The sequence below is a fragment of the Poecilia reticulata genome, linkage group LG11 (genome assembly GCF_000633615.1).
Source record: "Poecilia reticulata strain Guanapo linkage group LG11, Guppy_female_1.0+MT, whole genome shotgun sequence".
Taxonomy (NCBI): Eukaryota; Metazoa; Chordata; class Actinopteri; order Cyprinodontiformes; family Poeciliidae; genus Poecilia; species Poecilia reticulata.
The window spans coordinates 14994140-15013045 of record NC_024341.1 but is presented as its reverse complement, the minus strand read 5'-3'; the positions used below and the strand labels follow the sequence as shown (position 1 = coordinate 15013045).

Here is an 18906-nt window from a genome sequence, read left to right as displayed (position 1 = left end):
GATGTAAGGTTCTGGATCCTCAGGTTTTACATGGTGAGTCAGTCCCTCTTCAAAAAGGACAATAAAGAGGTGATCTTAGATCACCTAACTTGAATGAAGAACAAAGTAAACGGTGGTTAACATCGAGGTTGACGTAGTAAAGAGGTTTTTTTTTAACATTTTTTTTATTAGACTTGGACCATTAGTTTGCACGTGTTTTAGTTTTTCCACTGAGTCATAATCAAGATGCAACAAATGTTTCTAATCTGCAAACGCTTTGGTCGTGACCTTTTACAGTGATCTGCTCGGGAATTAAGTAATTAACATCTTGCCATCATCTGCTCCGGTTGTGAACTCCAAGCAGTCATATCCCCACAGCCAGTCATGTGGGGCCCATGTGTTGCTGAAAAGCGTGCAGCAGAGATCAAGATGTGAAGGAAGATGTGTGGGTGACGTGACCGTCACGGCTACTGGATATAATAACGCCCGCAGCTTGGCTAAAAAAATATTTCTGCTCCATCTATCGATTCCTCCACCTTGCTCTCTGTTCCCTCTCCAAGAGGAAATGTGTCTTAGAATAACAGATTTCGGCGCAGTTTTTTTTGTAGAGCAAATCACAGCTGGTGCATGGCCCACATTCCTTTGGTATGACGTCTGTGCAGTCGGCGGCAGCAAGCTTCTATTTTTAGACCATGCAAGTGCATGTGTGCATGCAGCTACACACCTTTGGAAACATGGAGAAAAAAAAAAGCTCTGTCTGCTTTCTTCACACTGTAATGAAATGCAAATGTGCAGATTACACTTGTCTTGGCCAAGTGCAGGGATTTTATTTTATTTTTTTCAGTGATTGCTACTTATCACATATGTTTGATTGGGGGGGGGGGGAAATACTGCAGTTGGGTCATATGGTTTATATTTGTTTTTTGACACAGCTTTAGAGCACTACACAAAGCCTCTGGGCACAATGTGTGGTTATTGCAGATTAATTTAAAAAATCCTGCAATGTTTAGAAAGTATTGATTAAAATTTGATTAGTGTTTATTGCTATTGTTTTATAGTTGATTTGATCTTCTAAAAGGGTTAGAAGAATCAAATTAATTCGACTTAATTTTGCTAATACAGTCACGGCCCAACTTTTTTAGTAAAAATTCACATTTTAAAAATTCCTATGACAGATGTCATCACATTTTCCATCAATGCTTTAATGCAGTATTTACCATTATGAGGCACAATTGTCTAATATCTAGCGGCCCTAATTCTAGGAATATATTTTGCAAGTAGGAATTATTTATTTTTTTTCATCAAATTGCTTGCTTTTTTTTTTTTTTTGGTTACAGAGCAGATGTTGTGGCTGCATACTGTTGGCCCATCAATATTGTCCCAGCGTGAAAACACCTGCATTGCTTACAGTGAGCCGCTTGCAAATCTTGAATATCCATCCACTGGATCTCAACATATTTGGTCTACAGTTTTGGCCAAATCTTCAAGAAGAGAAATGCCATTGTCTAAAACTCTGCTCCCCGTCTCCTAACAGGTGCTTGTCACTGCCTCCCCGTCTGTTTCAAAGAGTGTTGGTTACAAGGTTGCTGGGTGACTGGTGCTCGGCACTCCCAAGGCGCCTCCCGATTGTGAGCTCACGAGCCGCAAAGATCCCCACGCTCATTAGTGGGATTTTCCTCACCTTGTGGGAGCTGGCTCAGGGTGTAGATGCGTGTCACTGCCAGGTGGCATTCGATGTGAAAGCTCTCTGTGCAAAAAAAAAAAAAAAAAAAAAAAAAGAAAGAAATCTGGCAACATTCAACTGGGAAAGCGAGGTGCAACACATTTTGATGCTATTGCTCATTTGAGCAGCTGTTTGCCTTTCTGTCCTGCTTTACTATCTTCTGGCAGGTGGATTTTTTTTTATTGCCACCCCCTCCCCCACACACAAAAATATTGTCTTAAACATATAATTTGGTGGTTTGAAAATCTTCAAAAAGGAGAGGTATGCATGGAGAAAACCCACTTTCACATCACAGGTTGGGCAGCTTTGAACAGCACAGCAGCTGCTACTATTATGATTTTGTTCCCCTTAGTTTTTATCCATCACTCGTTGCTGTGCAGGAAATATTTGTGGCCGCCTGCCAACAGCTGTAAGGAAACCACAGAGTATGAGAGAAAAAAGAAACCTAGACAAACTTTGAGGTCAATCCATCGACTTTTTTCCCCTTCTTTCCTTTTATATTCAGCTTTGCGGCGTTGGTGTGTATTAACCGTCAGCTGTACACCACTGTTTGTAACTGAGAGATTTATCGACTGTGCTGTTTGTGTCGGTGTACGTTTGGCCCTGTGCCACACCATGAGAGAAGGAGTGCTAGTGAGCTGTCTAGGTAATTGGTGCTTACCTGGCAGGCTTTTGCACACACAAAGAATGGATTAGATGACATTAACTACAGGGGGAAATGGCATAATTGAAGTCTTGCTCTGCCTCTCCCACTGGCGAGCATGTGTGCACGCACACTCGCATGTGACGGCGTAATAAGGGGCCCGCTTATTACGCTTAAAACATACCTCTCTATGTCTTTGTCGGAGGCTAAGAAGCGCTGTCGTGCCGAGCGGCGTTTCTTGTGTCCACATGTCTGCTGGGAGTCTGCATTCAGCCAGACATGGCCGGCCACCAGTCCAGGTCTTATGCGTTGGGTTTTATCTGTTTTAAAAGGAAGTGAACACTTTTTAGATTTCACACGTTTTTTGAGTTTTGTCGTCTGCTCGTTCAAACTTATAACGCCGACGTTTTGGAGCCAGGATGCTGATTCAAATCTTTAAAAAAAGGTTTAAATGGAAAAGCTGCTTCTGACCGACGCCTGAAACATCAAACGTTTTTCTTCGTGACTTAACCTCCTTACATCGTCACCGTCGGTGACATTTTTATGTTGCGTCAAACAAGTGTGACCAGATTGATTTCCTTCACTGACGGTCTAAACGCTTTGTACTAAAATAATTAGCTAACATTTCTTGCTGTTCTGGAAGTTCTCTGTGATAATCATAAATCGGTGATTAAGTTCTGCAGCCCAGCTGACACTGACTGCTGCATATCCCGCAAATGAAACGGCTTTTGGCGACGAAGATCAGAAAGCTCAGAGACAGTGGTGCGGACTTTTTGTTGATAGAAAAGTTGAGAAATGTTTGTTTCTTATAATCAATTCCTAAGATTGTGAAGCCTTAGAATGAATTAAACACTTTACTTTTGACCATTAAAAAAAGAAAATCCCCCTCAGTATATTGGCAAAAGTTTTTCATTGAAGTTCCATCTTATCTGTCCTCTCTCAACATTTTGATGCAACCCCTCAGACATCAGATACGTGTCAAACACACTGACACACTTGTACACACCCTGCGGCGATGCTGCTATAATTAGCAGTGGCTTGTCTGCATAGATCAAATTTTTTTCAGTGTGAAAAGACTCAGCAGTCTTACCAGAAAGGTGCAGAAGAGACAGTCATTTGTCATGGCAAGGTGGCTGTTGGAGACAACATAATATCATACTGTGTTTTTCTGTTTCTCTCTCATGAACACACTTGGATACGTAATCCAATAATGTTGTAGTTTCAGTGTCACAGTATGTACTTTTTTTTTTTTTTTTTTACATTTTACCACAAACGTTTTGGGAATTTCCTCAAATTTCCTTTCTTGTAGTGGAAGATAGTACAAGAATCTACCTTTGTAAACTATTTAAACAAATATTCTTGTAATGAATATAACTTTTATCACCAAGGAAAGATGGTCAGATGGAAAGAAGGAAGTTAATTTTCCAAGAAAGAATTCACAAGCATTTCAGTCGTAAGATGTGAAAAAGACTTGCAGCCATTGTCTGAGTACAGATGATCACCATGCCACATTTTCATGTTATTAAAAGAAATGTGAACCATGTTTCCTTTTCTTTCTGCTTTACAGTCATGCCCTATTTTGTGTAGTTCTATCAAATATAATAGAACGTAACTGCATCCAAGTTCGTGGCAGCAACAAGACTAAATGTTTTCTTTTTTTTTTTGTTCTCTATTACTGTAACATTTTTATCTTGTAATTACATCAGCTGGAAGTTCTCATTTGAGTTACAGGTCTCGAATGTGTTTAGTCAGTTCTGATGTCGCCCCGATATCTGGAAGCTTTACAGCGGAGCCTATAGCAGAGATTTGAGTCAACCGGACTATCAGAAGGCTGTTTTGTTTCTTCATATCTGCCTCTTGCGTGGCATTTGACTCACACAGAAGACGTGTTTTGCAGAGATGAGTTGGCATGATCAGAATTTGCGACGATTTCAAATAAACGGCGCGCTCTAGCTCTCAAAATGCGTTCTCTCCTCAATGTTACGAGAAGCGAACGCAAGACGCGCCCTTGCGTCTCGCTTTGAGAAAATCTGCTTCCAATCGTAATTTTTTATTTTTTTTTTGCTAATAACTCTTTGTTGCATGCGTCCGAATTGAATTTCCTTTAGTCATTAGTGTTGTTAAACACCAAACAGATCAGAGTCAGAGAATTGGGAATAAGGGAGAGTAGAAATATTGTCATTGCCGTTTGATGCTCTCCGAAGACCCTTTCATAGCTGAGCTCGCTCCAGCTGGATTGTTTTCTAATGAGCTGTTAATACTCAACAAGACAAGTAGGTTTTTTTAAGTAATTTGTAGCATTTTAAATGCTTTGCTGTTCAGTATGTTTGATTCAAACTGGGGTAAAAAAAATAAAAATAAAAAATAAAGTTCAAAGTTGCATTATGCATTTTTCATTTGCTGTCTAACTTTTTATCATTGTAGCACACTGCAATCATTGCATTACGGACGGGATGTAATCCTTTACACCTTATGCTAATGCATTACTCTGTCATGTTATGCTAATGTACCACTCTATAGCCAGAGATGAGGAATCGTATATAAAGGCTTTCTCCGGCAGACTCAAACTTTGTATTTTAATCTTGTGCAAAGCTTTCATAATGGCTTCTATATGATATCTTTATGTGCCCTATATTTTATTCCTTTCTTGGCAGACTAATGCATAATGCAATTTCCATATTGCTGCTAACTGGCTGCAGTCCTTGTAAGCAAATATTTTTCTCGTCTCATTATATTGTTTACAGAGTGTATAGTTGCTGCATTTCTGCGTAGCTTTCTTGGCACTGAGCTGGATTCTTGCAGCCTGGGCTGTTTTGTCAAGGCCTCGGTTGGCCTGTGAGCATTTCCTGACCTTCACCTCAAGTCACATTTTTCCTGCAGCCCAGCAGCAAAACAAAAGAGCACGCAGTATAAATGACGTGTTTTTATTAGAGTAATTCATGTCCACTGTCGCAAGCGGTCTTCATGCGTGCGGAAACTTATGTAATGCTGATGTGAATAAATAGGAAGCTTAAGGTTGAGGCTTTGGTTTCTTTTAGTCATTCATGCTGACCTGTTTTCCTTTCCATGTATTCGTTCACAGGATGACAGCGATGGGATCCCGTGGTCGGAAGAACGGGTGATGCGAAAGGTGCTTTACCTCTCCCTGAAGGAATTTAGGACTGCACAGAAACGGCAGCTGGATGGCGATGGCACCACAAACCTGAATGGTGAGTTTAGAGCCATTAATTAAACTATGGTTGTTTTGTGGGAGGGGGATTGTTTTTGTTCCATTTTATTTAGATGGATGGAGATGGTGGCAGAGACTCTATGGTGTCTCGGCTCATTTATAACGATGGTCACAAACGGTCAGTTCGAGGCTTGTATTATATTTCCATTTCATTCCTTCTTTCTCCCCTTTCATACCTGCAAACAAACCGGTGACTCACACTGTTGCTTTTCGGTTTACTTTTCTCGCAAATTAAAGTTTTGACGAGTTATTTGGATAAATATTTGTAAAAGTGCTCAAATCTGTTAAGTAATAATAAATATTGTTCTGAGTGTTCTATAGCCCTTTTTGACTCCATTTCAATTAAATGTGGTTCTGATTCGCTTTGGGCCTGCAAGACATGAGATTATAGCTTCTAACCAAAACAAACAATTCCACTGGAGTCAAACGAACACATTTAAAAGTACAAATTGTTCCCGAATGAAAGCAGTGTCCTCGGCGACACCAATGTCGGTAAACAGATTCTCACTAGGAACTATCTAATTACTACTCGCAGGAAAAATGCTCTGCCTTTTTTTTTTTTGTGCAGCATTCCTTTTTTGAAGCATTAAACTGCTGCTTTTCTAGTTTCTTTTAGCAGCTAGCTGTGCTCCTGAACTACAGCAGCCTTGCGTCTAATCCAGAAAAAGCTTAAGTTCAGTCTCAGCCATTTAAATCTTCAAATAACCAATTTTCCATGCAGTAAGCTTTAAGTAGGTTAAAAAAAATGGTTTAAATCTCCAGTTCACAAAGTGAAAAATAACACAAAGCAACCAAAGTGTGAAAGATGGGGAAATGACCAGCCCCCAATGCAAACTTGCTCAAACAAGATGCTTCTTGCAGCTTGCAAGAACTCTGAGCAAAGAAACATGCGGCGCAGGGCAGAACGATGAGCCTCAGTGACACTTATTTATAGATGAGAGCTTTGATTGGCCAGCCAGCTGGAGACGGGCAGGACCCAGTCTGTCGTCAGAAGTGATTAAATCTAGGAACAGTAATTATTATGCTCGCCGTAATGGACAATGCCTAAAATCTACTCGTGCTATAGCATAGCTAAAGCCATTGTCACACGCTCCCTCCCAGTTAAATTTGTAATGAGGTGAAACCCATATTGTGGTGAGCGGAGATAATCTACACACAAAGAGCTGAACTAAGATCCAAACATGAGTGTCTTAGATCAAAGCCGGAGCAGGAGATTTCAGTCTGTTGCTTCCCCTTTAGCCCAGATCCTGCAGATACACAGTTTTCCTTTTCCTCGGAGTCAAATGAGGACTTGAAACAATAAAATTCAATTATGAAATGTAACTAACCCAAAGCTGGAAACTTGCCCTTTTACTCTGACAAAAACTAAACACTCTGCGGAAGGATTTTGGGAAGTAAATGTTAGGTTTTTGTTCGATGTTCTTGGAACACACGATTGAGAAATCTTACCCACCTTTTATTGTGGGGGGGGGGGGGATTGGGTTGGAAAGTTGCAGTCTTTACTGGTACAATGTGTTATCCTCAAAGGACCCTCTGAGCTCAAACTGTTTTAAGGTTGTTTTTTTTATGTTGTTTTCTCATCAGCTAGCAACTCTGTTCAGTGCCACAGACATGAAAGCATGCGTCTACGTGGTGTTAATCCTTTCCAGCTTGGACATTTACACTCACTCCAGGGACAAGACTTATTAAAACGTGCGCTCACAGGAACTTAGACGAGAGTTTAATATTTAAAATTGCTTACATCGTCAGGAACTCGGCTCCATGTGGAAGCCTGCTGCTTTCACTCTTATGTGGGGGTGGGGTTGGGAGGGATTCGGTGTGTTTTGGTGTGTAAACCTGAAACGGCTCAGAAATGGCGAGAGCACAAGAAGAAAGAGCTTTCTGTGAAACACGTAGCCGAGATGACTTTGTTGTTTTTGTTCTTTGTTGACCTCGGTGTTTCTGTACCGAAAATCCTTCCGTCAGTCAGCAGCAGTGATTTGAACTCATCTTTTAGCTACTCTCCGCAAGTCAGATGCAGAAAGAAAGAAAGAAAAAGAAAGAGGAATTGCTGACAGATGGCAGCAAGTCTTCCAGCTATTCCATTAGCAGACATGGAGACAGACGGATAAGAAGGGGATTTTGAAATATGTCAGAATTCTTATTTTTTATTTTTTATAACTCTAGCTTCCTTTTTCTTTCAGTATTTTATTTTTCACACCTTCCTTTATTCACCATGTACCCATATCGGCTGCCCTCCTCCCTTCCTCGCGACAGCTAACTCTCATATTTGCCATTCAGGACCTTTTAAGCCTCTGCGGGTGGCTGACCTTATCGCCTGAATAAAAATGACTCATTAAAAAGCGTTGGCGGCCCGTCGCACCGAGGGGTAACGACAGCAGCCCCACGCCGACACAAAAGGGGGAGCTGGTGCTGAATAGACGGGGGACCCCGCTGCTTTAGAGCACCCAGGGTTAGCGTGGCTTCAGGAGGCAGCATGAGCAGCACAGTTTCTCCATCTCTCATGCACATTGTGGTGAAACTGTCAGCCATTTTGGAGGATCGTGCTCAGCATGCTCTACATCCTGAATGGGCAGCTCCTGCTGTTTTAGAGGACCGCGGGTTAGAGTGTCTGGACTCGTGTTGAGGCCAGACATGTGCTGCTGGTTTTAGTCTTGCACAGATATAATTGCAAAAACTAATAGCAGCCCAGACCTTGCTTGATTCTACATAATAAACCTCAGTCAGAAGTTATTTTATTTTTGCTGTATCATGTGATGTCACAGATCAATTTTCTGTGTTAACCATTTCTCCATTTCTCTGTGTTAAACAGTTTTTGGAAAACTCGTTCAAACAATAACTATCATGAGTAAGTGAAACCAAGCCATATGTTGATCATAAAAAAATACAGATTTTAATAATTTGAATCAGATAGGAAGTTAGAAAATCACCTAGTCCCCTTAATTATGCTTCTTTTTTTTTTCCCCGAAAGACTTGTGATTTGTGTCTTTATCATTTCTTAGTTTAGAAAATGCTGCGTTTGAAACCAAATTCAGCTTCATTAAAGTCCAGGATATTCTTTAAAAGCTAATTTGCTTTTATGCTTTATAGAGGAAAGCTTTCAAAGAGTATTAATTGAGCATTAAGAAAGGAGAGTTCCTGTACAAATGACTACATTCCTTACATAACCCTGATTTTTGTCGCTGAGGTTTGCTTATGAAATGTGTCTGTCGGTTTTATGCATCAGTCTCCCCACCCACCCATCTTTCTCTTTGTCTACAGCTAGCAATCACACCATCTTCCCAGCCTCGTCACCTTTCCCTGTCTGCAGTTTTCCGTCTCCATCACACTTCCTGCCACTCGTACTCATTCCCTGCATTATTTAACAAATGACATTATGCCCTTTTTGCATCCCATCCACTAATTCGCCCGAGCATCCTCTCTCCCATCCACATGGCTCTGCTCCTTTTTCTCCTCCCCTATTTTCCTCTTTTCATTTGTCCTTCCGTTTTTCTCTCCCCTGATACGGGGTTTCATTACACATCAATAGGACTCCGGTTACTGCTATCTCTGCCAGCTCCTGTCTCCTGGCAGTCTCCTCGATTATGTTTATCCAAAACCTCATTCTCTTCTCTATAGCCTCTTCTACCTCCTGCTTCCTTCATCCGTCTACGTCTTCGTTTTTTCCCCCGTACTGTTTTGTCCTTTCCATCCTCTGCCCCATCTGTCTTAACTATCGTTACTGTCATCCAAAGCGTCCCTCCCTCTTTCTCCATTTGTTCTCCATCTTCACTGTTCTTTTCCTCAGCTATGTGTATTTTTTAACTCTTTCTCTCGTGTTTCTCCAGCCGTTTGCATCTTTTTATGTAGCAACGTTCCCACCTCTCCGTATCTGTCTGCCGTATTTTTCCTGACGTCTCCTCTCCGATCCTTTCCTCCCTCTCCATTTTCCTAAGTGCTATTGATGGAGGAGCTGGCTGTTGGCCAAACACAAGGAGGTGCAGAGGAGAAGGCTCTCCATTTCTCTGGCTTGTCTTCTTTCGTTCTTTTCCTGTCTGTCTGCATGTCTCTGGACTTGCTGTTCGGACCATTTTTAGATACTCCATTCCCATTCCCTTCATCAGTCAGTCTGCTCTGTTTGTCTGCATTTCCTGTGCCGCCAGCTTGCACGGCCAGAGTGGCAGCTATGGCAGCTAAAACTCTGTGTCGGACCACTATTCATCTTTCTGGTGATGGCATCACAGTACAGAGGACAGATAAAAGTATGCTAGCACAGAGGGGACGCTGGGGGGAATGAATAACTGTAACTTAATACCTGAGTGAGGGCAAGTTTTGCCAATCTATCATGCAGAGGGAGAGAGATTGCATCTGTTCCGTCCTTGCTTGTTCTGTCAATGAAAAACGATTTAAAAAAAAGCGTGGAGTCATTACAGGAAACCATCTTTGCCTTTGATGCTTCAGATTTAGCTTTGAACCGGTGCAAAACAGATGTCATGTTTCTGAACTCCATTGCCTGGCTTCGGTAAATTGTCGTACTTTGTTGTCCTCCAATCTTGTAAGAAATGGCAATATATTTTCAGTTTGAGCTTCTGCTTTAAAAAAACAATGTGTGGGAAAGGATTCTGTGTAGGGCTTTTTCTCAGAATTACTCCTCTCCTTGTGTGCCATTTTAACAACATTCTGGTTCAAGAATCACTTGAACCAAGAGCACACTAGAGAGTTTTAGATGCTCTTGTTGAGTAAAGGGGGAATTGGGGATGAAAGTGATGTTTGAGTGTGAATTATACAGAACATGCATTAACATATTATTCATCAAAGGAGAATAAAATGTTGTTATATTAATAATTACATGTATTGTCTGTCGTTTACACCTGCTAATGAGGCCCATTCATTGAAGATGTGAATGTTTGAATAGGAAGGCATTGACGTGTGAATAGTTTTCTTTTTTTTTTTCTTTTTTTTTTTTTGCTTCTCCCTCTGCGGTTGCAACTGGGATGCTTTTATATTTTCATCTTTCTTTTGTATTTTTCAAGAAATTTGTCATTTGGAAATTAAAGAGTAAATCTTTCTTAATTTAGAGCAAATTATTCTCAGGGTTGAATAATACATTGCTCTCCCACAAATCTCTGCTCCCAATCTAAAAACGTACGGGGGTTGCTGAAATTCGCTCCGTCTCTTAAAAGTTTGATGTCTCTTATTCAAATTCTGCTCATCGTGTCCAAACATCCTCTGCCTTACATTCTTTGCATTCTTAGCTATGTTGTGTGTGTGCAACTGGCAGTAGTGTGAAAATGACTGACATTCTTTGTTTCCAAGAGAGCGCAAAGAAAACCAATGACAAAAGGCGCAAGAGTAAGATGAAACAATAGCTTCGCAAGAAACGTTGGATATGAGCTTAGAAAAAATATTTTTCAAAAGGAGGAGGGCATATTTTTAAGAAAGAGAAATGTTTTGAGTGAAAATTAGTGATAGGCAATAGAAGATTTACAAGAGTTTGTCAAGAAACTGGAAATGATGATGACTATGACGAGACTTAAAATGCAGCAAAACCGATAATAAATGTGATTTTTATACGTGAGCTGAAACATGTTTGCGCTTTAAATAGAGCTGCAAAAAGGTTTCAGTTTACAATCAATATCTTGCTAGAAAGTTTTTTTTTTTTTTTGCCTGTAATCCATAATTTTCCACAATTCTTAAGGACGTTTTATATTTAGTTTATGCATAGTTATAAAAATGTAATTATGAATATTTCTTGTAGGTTTTTCATATTGCTCCTTAGAAATCGGGTTTTGAAAGTTATCAAAACCAGTCACTACCGGAGAAATGTTTTATCCATATTACCCATACTGTTTCTTTTTCAAAATAAGAAAATTGCAAGCATGATATTTAGATGAATCTAGTGGTAGGCTGAAATTTATCGACTTGAAGTGCTTTACATAATGTTGCAACAATTATTAGTTATATATATTTATATCTTAGTGTGCTAAGAAGTGCAATAAAGAACCAAAAGGTCACGTTTTGCACCTAATTAATGTGTATTCAAAGCCGTAACAAACCAGTTTTAGTTCTGGTTATTCACAGAAATGGGGTACTCTGTCTTGTTCTGCTATGTACCCTTCTTAACTTCCTTCTGCTCTCTCGAGACTGTGAGGTGAGTCTAACACAGGGACGGGCGTAGTTAAGCACACCTAAATCTAAGTCTGATTAGCCCCTGCTTCTGGGATTGCTCGCTGGCGTCATATCTCTGCTCCAGGACGCAAAAAGGTTGGCACCAGGCTCTCCCTACGCTCAACTATCCCCAGTTCTCCGCTTTCCTCGGGATTCCCAGGTCTGCCTCTCAAACGGGCACTCATGTGCAACCAGCATATGTCAAACAACTCTTTGGAGAATGGGAGGAAATGGATGGACGGATGTCGAGGATGGAAGAGAAGAGCGGGCTGTCGAAATGGGCCAATTCTTGTTTGTTTGTGTTCTCTCGGGACGCCATGTGTCAGTCATTTTGTGAGCACAATTAAACTTAATGAGCTGTTTTGCTTTTGCTCTGATGTATATTGGCGAAACACTGTCCAGAGGCAGAGGGGAGACTGTTTACACACCATGATCAGATGAGTTTTAATGATGCACCTAAAATTTTTTTACAAAATTTCCTGCTTATTAAAGAACTTTTATGTTTTCCTTTAGTTGGCTGGCACATTGAATCACTGTAGAAAATTCACTTAGATGCACACGCATAACCTTTTGAGTCCAAAGATGGTTTATTTAATAGTTTCCTCACTGGAAAAATGTTAATTGGTTGGCTCGTGAGCCTTTTCTGCAGCATGCGCTCTCTTTTTATTCGTGGGCATCACGTTAAATGACATTTACATAACATCTGCATAAAAATTTTATCTGGACAGCTTCCAACTTGGCATTCACCTCTCACACTCTGCCTTTTTGGCTGTCATAGCAGCGAGATATGAGCTAGTAGATGTACCCTAAAATGACTAAGGCATTGAAAAAGGAAGCTGACAAAACATTAACAGCTGGTTTCATGGGTGAAATAATGTAGTTCATGAACTTTAAAGCCTGTATCCATTTTGTAATGGTAAATTTTGTAAAGCCTGTATCCATTTTGTAAAGAGCTACTTTAAAGAACCAAAAAATATAGATACATTATAATGTATCTACATTTTTTACATTTTATAATTGCCTTCTCTTGTCCAGCAGATAATGAAACATAGGCTTCATTAGGCTTCACACTACATATCTACTATATATATTTGTATAATATAGAATTTTTAATCACTTGTCACAGTCGATTTAAAATCAGCAAAATGTTTACTATATCACTGGTTTTGAGAGTAACATACTTCTTTTTATCCATCTTATAGTATGCATATCTAAAGCCATTAATTAATTTCTTTTGGACTAGTCGTCACTGTTTAAAAAGGGTAAACTATGGCAATACCTTTGTCTGTTTTCTGCATCTCTTTTTTTTTGCCGTCCAGTATTATAATTCACATGAAACGTGCTTGAGCGCCTGCAGTTTATTTTAGCTAGAATTCCACATTGGCATGTCATGAAAATATCATTTCGCAGTTGCCAAATACCTTTAAACAACTTTAATAGAAACTGGTGATTCACAAAAGGTTAGCGAATCTTTTTGTGCCAAGTGCGAATTGTAGAGGGATGATTCACCTTGACGTATAGACTTAGTGGCTCTTTGGCGCAAACATAAAACATTTTGTGCGATGCAATAAACTTACTCATCGCCCGGGTTCTTCTTAACACTCTGACCGCAACGATGTATCTGATGACTATACCTCCGCTTTCAGGTACTGACCTGCCCTGCGTGCGTGTGAGCAAACCAAATGGAGTTTATGCAGTAATGAGAAAAGTGTGTGAGTTCATTCAGCCCAAACTGGAGATGTAACTGTTAAATCATACGTCTGAGATGTTTTTACACTCTCAACAATCATTCATCTTCCTTCTGTCGCCGGCTGTCATTTGATCTCGCTGCTTCCCTTCCCATCTATCAGGTGAAAACAATGCCCAGACTTGTTCACCAATTGCAACTCTGACAGGACATCATATAAGTCATACTCATCCCGACCTTTGACTTTGACTCATGCTGTTGGTGAGAGCTGAATTAATATTAGTTAGCAGTAGAGAGTGAGAGACCTAATGAAACATTTATCTGTTGAATGAAATTAAGTTGGCATGTTGGTGGTAACCTCTCTTGCTAAGTATCGGTGACGTAAAAAAAAGACACATTCTATTATTGAGATGTTGGTGATCGAACAAGATTGAGTTCCAGGGGTGGGAGCCAGTGAGTCATTGCTGGTCTTTGCTAAGCGAACGTGAACAGGTTAGAATTGTCATTGCCTTAGTCAAGTCGGATACGTTTTCTGCAGAGAGAGAGCCTGTATGTATGTAATCTAATACCTTCCTGTTGCAGGTACAGTAAAGTTACTGACTCTTAACATGTTGAAGTTCCAGCATTTCTAACATCAAGACTCGGTATCCTTCTGTTTTTCCTGTAAATCTCCCTCATAAAAAAAAAAAAAGGGAAAAAATAAAAAATAAATAAATATATATTTCAGAATAACACCTTTGCCTCTGACTTGCTAGGTGAAAATCTTTACCTGGACATAGATGACATGCTAACTGAGTTTTAAACTTCCAGCAGAACCTCATATTTTTTGATTCTCAGCCATGACTATAGAGTGACCATATATCAGAATATCACTTATTTTGATGTCACATCTCTAAGATCCCACAATCCAAAACCTTTTCCGATTTTCACTCCGTGTCCGGAGTGAAAGGTTCTCTTCAGGTTTATAAATGTACATGGAATAATGAATCTAAAAAATGTAAACTACCTATCAATGTAGTTTGTGTTTAGGGTCAGGGGAAGCGGTCGGTATGAGGCGAGTTAATAAAAGTGTTGGCATCAGGGTAGATGGGCAAAAGGACTCCAAAAACCTCACTGATGGCATTCATACCAGATGTCTGAAACCAGCTCAGCATAGTACTTTTTATCAGGAGGCGTTCTCCAGTGCCAGGAGTATCTGGGGTGTTACTCTTTCAGGTGATGATTGTATCTCATGTCCATAGTTGAGCTGTTGAAGTACAGGCAGCCCGGCAGTTTAAGAGCGTAACCTTTTGACTTGATGCAAAACCAGTCTTTTCTACTCAACCTATCCAATTTGTGATCCATTCAACAGTTTCTGTGTCATGGCTCAAGAACACACGGCTTAATAAACTCCTATACTTGAGTCACACGCTGACCCCCAAATGAAAGCCTCGACCTTAGACATGGGAAGCATGACGTATCCCGGGTATGTCATACTTGGCTGTAAACTATTCCAGTTAATTGTAGACGCAAACAGAACTACATCTCCTGCATAAAACAAAGATGAGGCACAAAGGTTCCCAAACCGGATTTGCAACAACTACACCTTTAGATCCCCATCCATGAACACGACGGCAAGAATCGGAGACCAGCGTTGGTGCTGGGAGTGAAAAGCCTGCACCGGGAACAAGCTTGACGTTGTGTTAAGGTTATAGCTCATGCTTTGGTGATGCAGGGACCGGATGACCTTTATAAATGCATCCATGGGATATTATCACACACTATGATACCCCAGAAATTCTCAACACGTCCTATGTTGTTGTTTTTTTCTCACACTGTGTCTTCCTGAATCAGACGGGCTTCTAAAACTGACACATTCCAAGATCTGCCCCAGAGAAAATTACCTCTGATTACTATTAACTTCCACTCTTCTTTGACCTGATTTAAATTTCCTGCGCCTCTTGTTGCTTTTGATTTAGAAATCTGTCTGGAGTCTTGTTTTGTTTGAGTGAGCTACTTGCTAAATATTTAATCGTGACTCTCTGTCGGGTTTTCTGAAAATTTCATGTCTGGCAGAAGCTGTCCTTTTCTCACACTGCCTCTGGCTTGTTTTCTCCTCAATTTATCATCCTAGGGAGCCCATCACCTCTATTCCGCTCTTAAGAAAAAGGAAGTTGATTTTCCTTTTCTCTAAAATTGATCCCTGAGAAGCTGCAAAATGTATAGTGGGACATGAAATGAAGTGCTTTCAGCTTGCCTCACGAGCTCAGTTTGTTTTGAACTGTTTATGGCTCATTTGTGCTTTCTTTCCGTTGATCTCTTTCAATCATTGTCATTCCCATGTTCTCTTCTCTGCACTGTCGGCTAAAACAGATTTACCATAATCTCATCAAAAGCGATGTTTACTGCCCCCCTCTCGCATTATTGCATCATTTCAAAGAGTTTAAAAAAAGAGCTTTATTAACCCTGACAGAGTAAAATTATGAAAATGCCATTTATTCCACAAAGACTTGATATTTCTTTTAAAAGAATATATCGGTGCAGGAAAAAGACTGATAAAGAATTATGTTAGCAATATAAGTTTAAATGATTTCATCGAGTGGATGTTGAAGGAGGCTTGGGTGTAACTATTTTTGTGCTTCTCGTCTCCAGGTTCTCTTGCCAATGGGCAGCTGAATGGCTCGGTGTCGAAGGGCTGCCACAAAGAAGATGGGTCCTTGCGCTCTCAGGGCCTCCATGGGAGCAACAAATATGGCGAGGACAGTCCTGCAAAAAAGAGGTCGGTCGTTTCTTAATGGCTTTCCTTCTGTCTACACCATAAATACAAGATAATGTCTGCATTGTCTGGGCAGTGGTTCATTAAAGCTAGCTTCAGATAAATCTATTTTTATTACTGTAGTGTTTATATTTTTTCCAAAATAAAGCAATGTGAAAGCTTGCTGAAAGCAAAGTGCATTCCATCACCGATTAACATTGTTGGGGAGGAATTTTTGGCTCACTCATCATTCCAACATTACTTCAGTTCATTAATCTGTTCAGACTTTTAGTCTATGCTCGGTTCTCTTAAGCGGCACTTTAATAGACTTGTGCACGGCGACGGCTTGATACTTTCCTTTCCAGCCTCCCTGTTGTAGATATTCTCCTGCGTTTGTGATCAGCCGATTTAGACAAAGCTTCAACCAACTTGACTCTGGCTTACTTTAGTACATGGATGACTGATTCATCCATGCAAGGTACATGGATGCTGTGGATATAAAAGGCTCAGGATCGGTAGGCTGAAATCATCAACCCTCCACCACTGTGTTCCACAGTTGCTGCGAGGTGTCGGTGCTGACCTGGTGTCTGATTTTCACTGAAGATGGTTTGGAGAATGATTTTTGTAGCTTCTGCTTCTCAGCCTTTTTTCCATGAATGTGCAACTCTTATGGTTGGATCTATTTAGCTTAAACTGACTTCAGTGAAAAACTTGAAACCAGGATCCCTCAGCTTCTCATTATTTTTCACAAACGCCGCTTATCGTTCTTTTTTTCCCCACCTTCCAGCCACACTTTCTGCGTGCAATTTATTATCTCCTTCTCATCCTAACTCCTGTAAATCCTATGTTACAACATCCCCAGCAAAATCGATGCAAAAATGTTTTACTGCTACGCCGATCATTTCACTGATTTATAAACCAATCCTGCGCACTCTCCTTGTCATATCTCGCTTCTCTATCTCACTTGATTTGTGTCTTTTCTTCCTTCTTCATCAGTGTTTTAAATTAAAATGTTTTGGAAAACCGCTTTCTATTTAACAGCAGAATGAGGGAGTCGACCCAGAAGGGTAAATGGCTCAAATGGAATCGAAAGAACTGTGAGCTGATGTTTAAGAGCAAATTAATTTCAATCATTTATAATTAGCCTCTGAAAAGATTGTTGCTGAGTGTTTGCGAATACAGTACAATACGCTGTTAATTTCCAGCCTGCGTATTTGTATTAATGTATTTTTGTTTTAATGGTAGTCATGCGATGCGTAAAATAATTGAAATTGGTCGTAGAAGGTAGTGATTTCTCAAAAATCTGTGGAAAATGTGAAGCTTTCAGCTCGACGATGACAATCTGAGAAATGGGATTTACTGTAAATTATGTTTCATAGGATGCAAAACAGAATTAAAACAGCTACTGTGCCTTAATGCTGGCGTTTCCCTTCACGTCCACGTAGCCATGCAACCGGATTTTTCTACTGTTTACCCCTCAACAAGGCTACAGTGGGTGGCGTGGGTGGGTGTGTGTTAATGTAGACGATGTGCGGGTGTGTGTGTGTGTTGCGGTGCCTCCCGCACATTGACAGGGCGTCCAAACATCAGGGTAAAGCTGGACGGGGGCGAACAGGCGGGGGGAGAGTGGGACTTGTGGGCGAGGAGGGGGCTGGACCGCAGCAGATGTCTCCCTGTAATGAGCATACAGGCTCCATTCACTGCGTGTCAAGCACCTGCTCGAGTCCTCCGAGCTGTCATTTGATACCGACGCTACGAAATCTCAGCGTGGTCGTTGCAACTTGTAGGTCCTACCTGGCTGCGAAACAGGCGTCCACAGGGCCGGCCGGCGATGCGCTTCAGGAGGAAACCGAAATGAAAAAGGCCCTTTTGGGGTTTCAAATTTATAAAAATGACTAAAACCTTGACGGCTGAATGAATTAAAGAGCGAAGAAGGCACGAAAGTGGAGAAATTATTTAAGGTTTAGAAAGTAAGACAGTAAGAGAGATGTACTGTTTTCTAGGGTTCCATAAAAATTTTGAGCCTTTTCAATGATGATTTATTCTTTTTCCAAGAAAAAAACATGGGCCACTCAGAGTCAGACCAACCTGCTTTTGTAGCCATTAGCAAGCTTTTAGCATCTATGTGCCTAGAAATTTGAATCTCTCTATTAGACATGGTTGGTTTTTTTTAGGGATTGTTCACAGTTTTGGCTCTGTAGCTGGTGATTATAGGTGACATTAGGGAATTTGGAGTCTTTATTATTCCAACACTTTGTTTAATCCAACTCTAACGCAGGCAGTGAAGCAGACCCACAGCGTGGCGCTAAAACCGACAGGCTTGCACCAAAATGAGTGCGTGTGTAAATATTTGACTGAGTTTTGACCACGTATGGATAAAATTAATCCACTGATATCTTTCAGAAATTGTTTTGTTTTGTTTGTCCATCAAAATGATTAGCTGTAAATAAAGATGTCTGTGTGTGAACTCAAGATTACCGACTGCAGCAACCAAGCTTTTTTTTTTTTTAAGTAATTGTTAGGCTTAAATGACTAGCAAAGCTAAAATTAGGCCCGTCTTTACTCAGGAAGGAAAATTATTTTCTCTGATTTTGAAAGCCGGTATTCCTCTGCTTTGTGTACAGTTCAGCTGCAGACCAGCTCATTGTTGTTGTTTTTTTCTTTACTTTGCTTCACACAAATAGATGAAAACAAGACAGAATAGAAAAGCTTTCTGTCTCCATACAAAACACAAGTCTGGTCAGACATTGGTATTGCCTTATGC

At 40.4% G+C, this 18906-nt stretch overlaps 1 protein-coding gene across 1 annotated transcript in view; it reads left to right on the top strand.

Annotated features, from left to right (window-relative positions):
* jarid2b (jumonji and AT-rich interaction domain containing 2b) overlaps positions 1-18906 on the top strand; it is a 112755-nt gene that overhangs the window by 47142 nt on the left and 46707 nt on the right. The window contains exons 2-3 of the mRNA XM_008422063.2: positions 5428-5554; positions 16040-16166. Of these exons, the coding sequence (XP_008420285.1) occupies positions 5428-5554; positions 16040-16166 (254 nt within the window). The remainder of the gene's footprint in view (positions 1-5427; positions 5555-16039; positions 16167-18906) is intronic.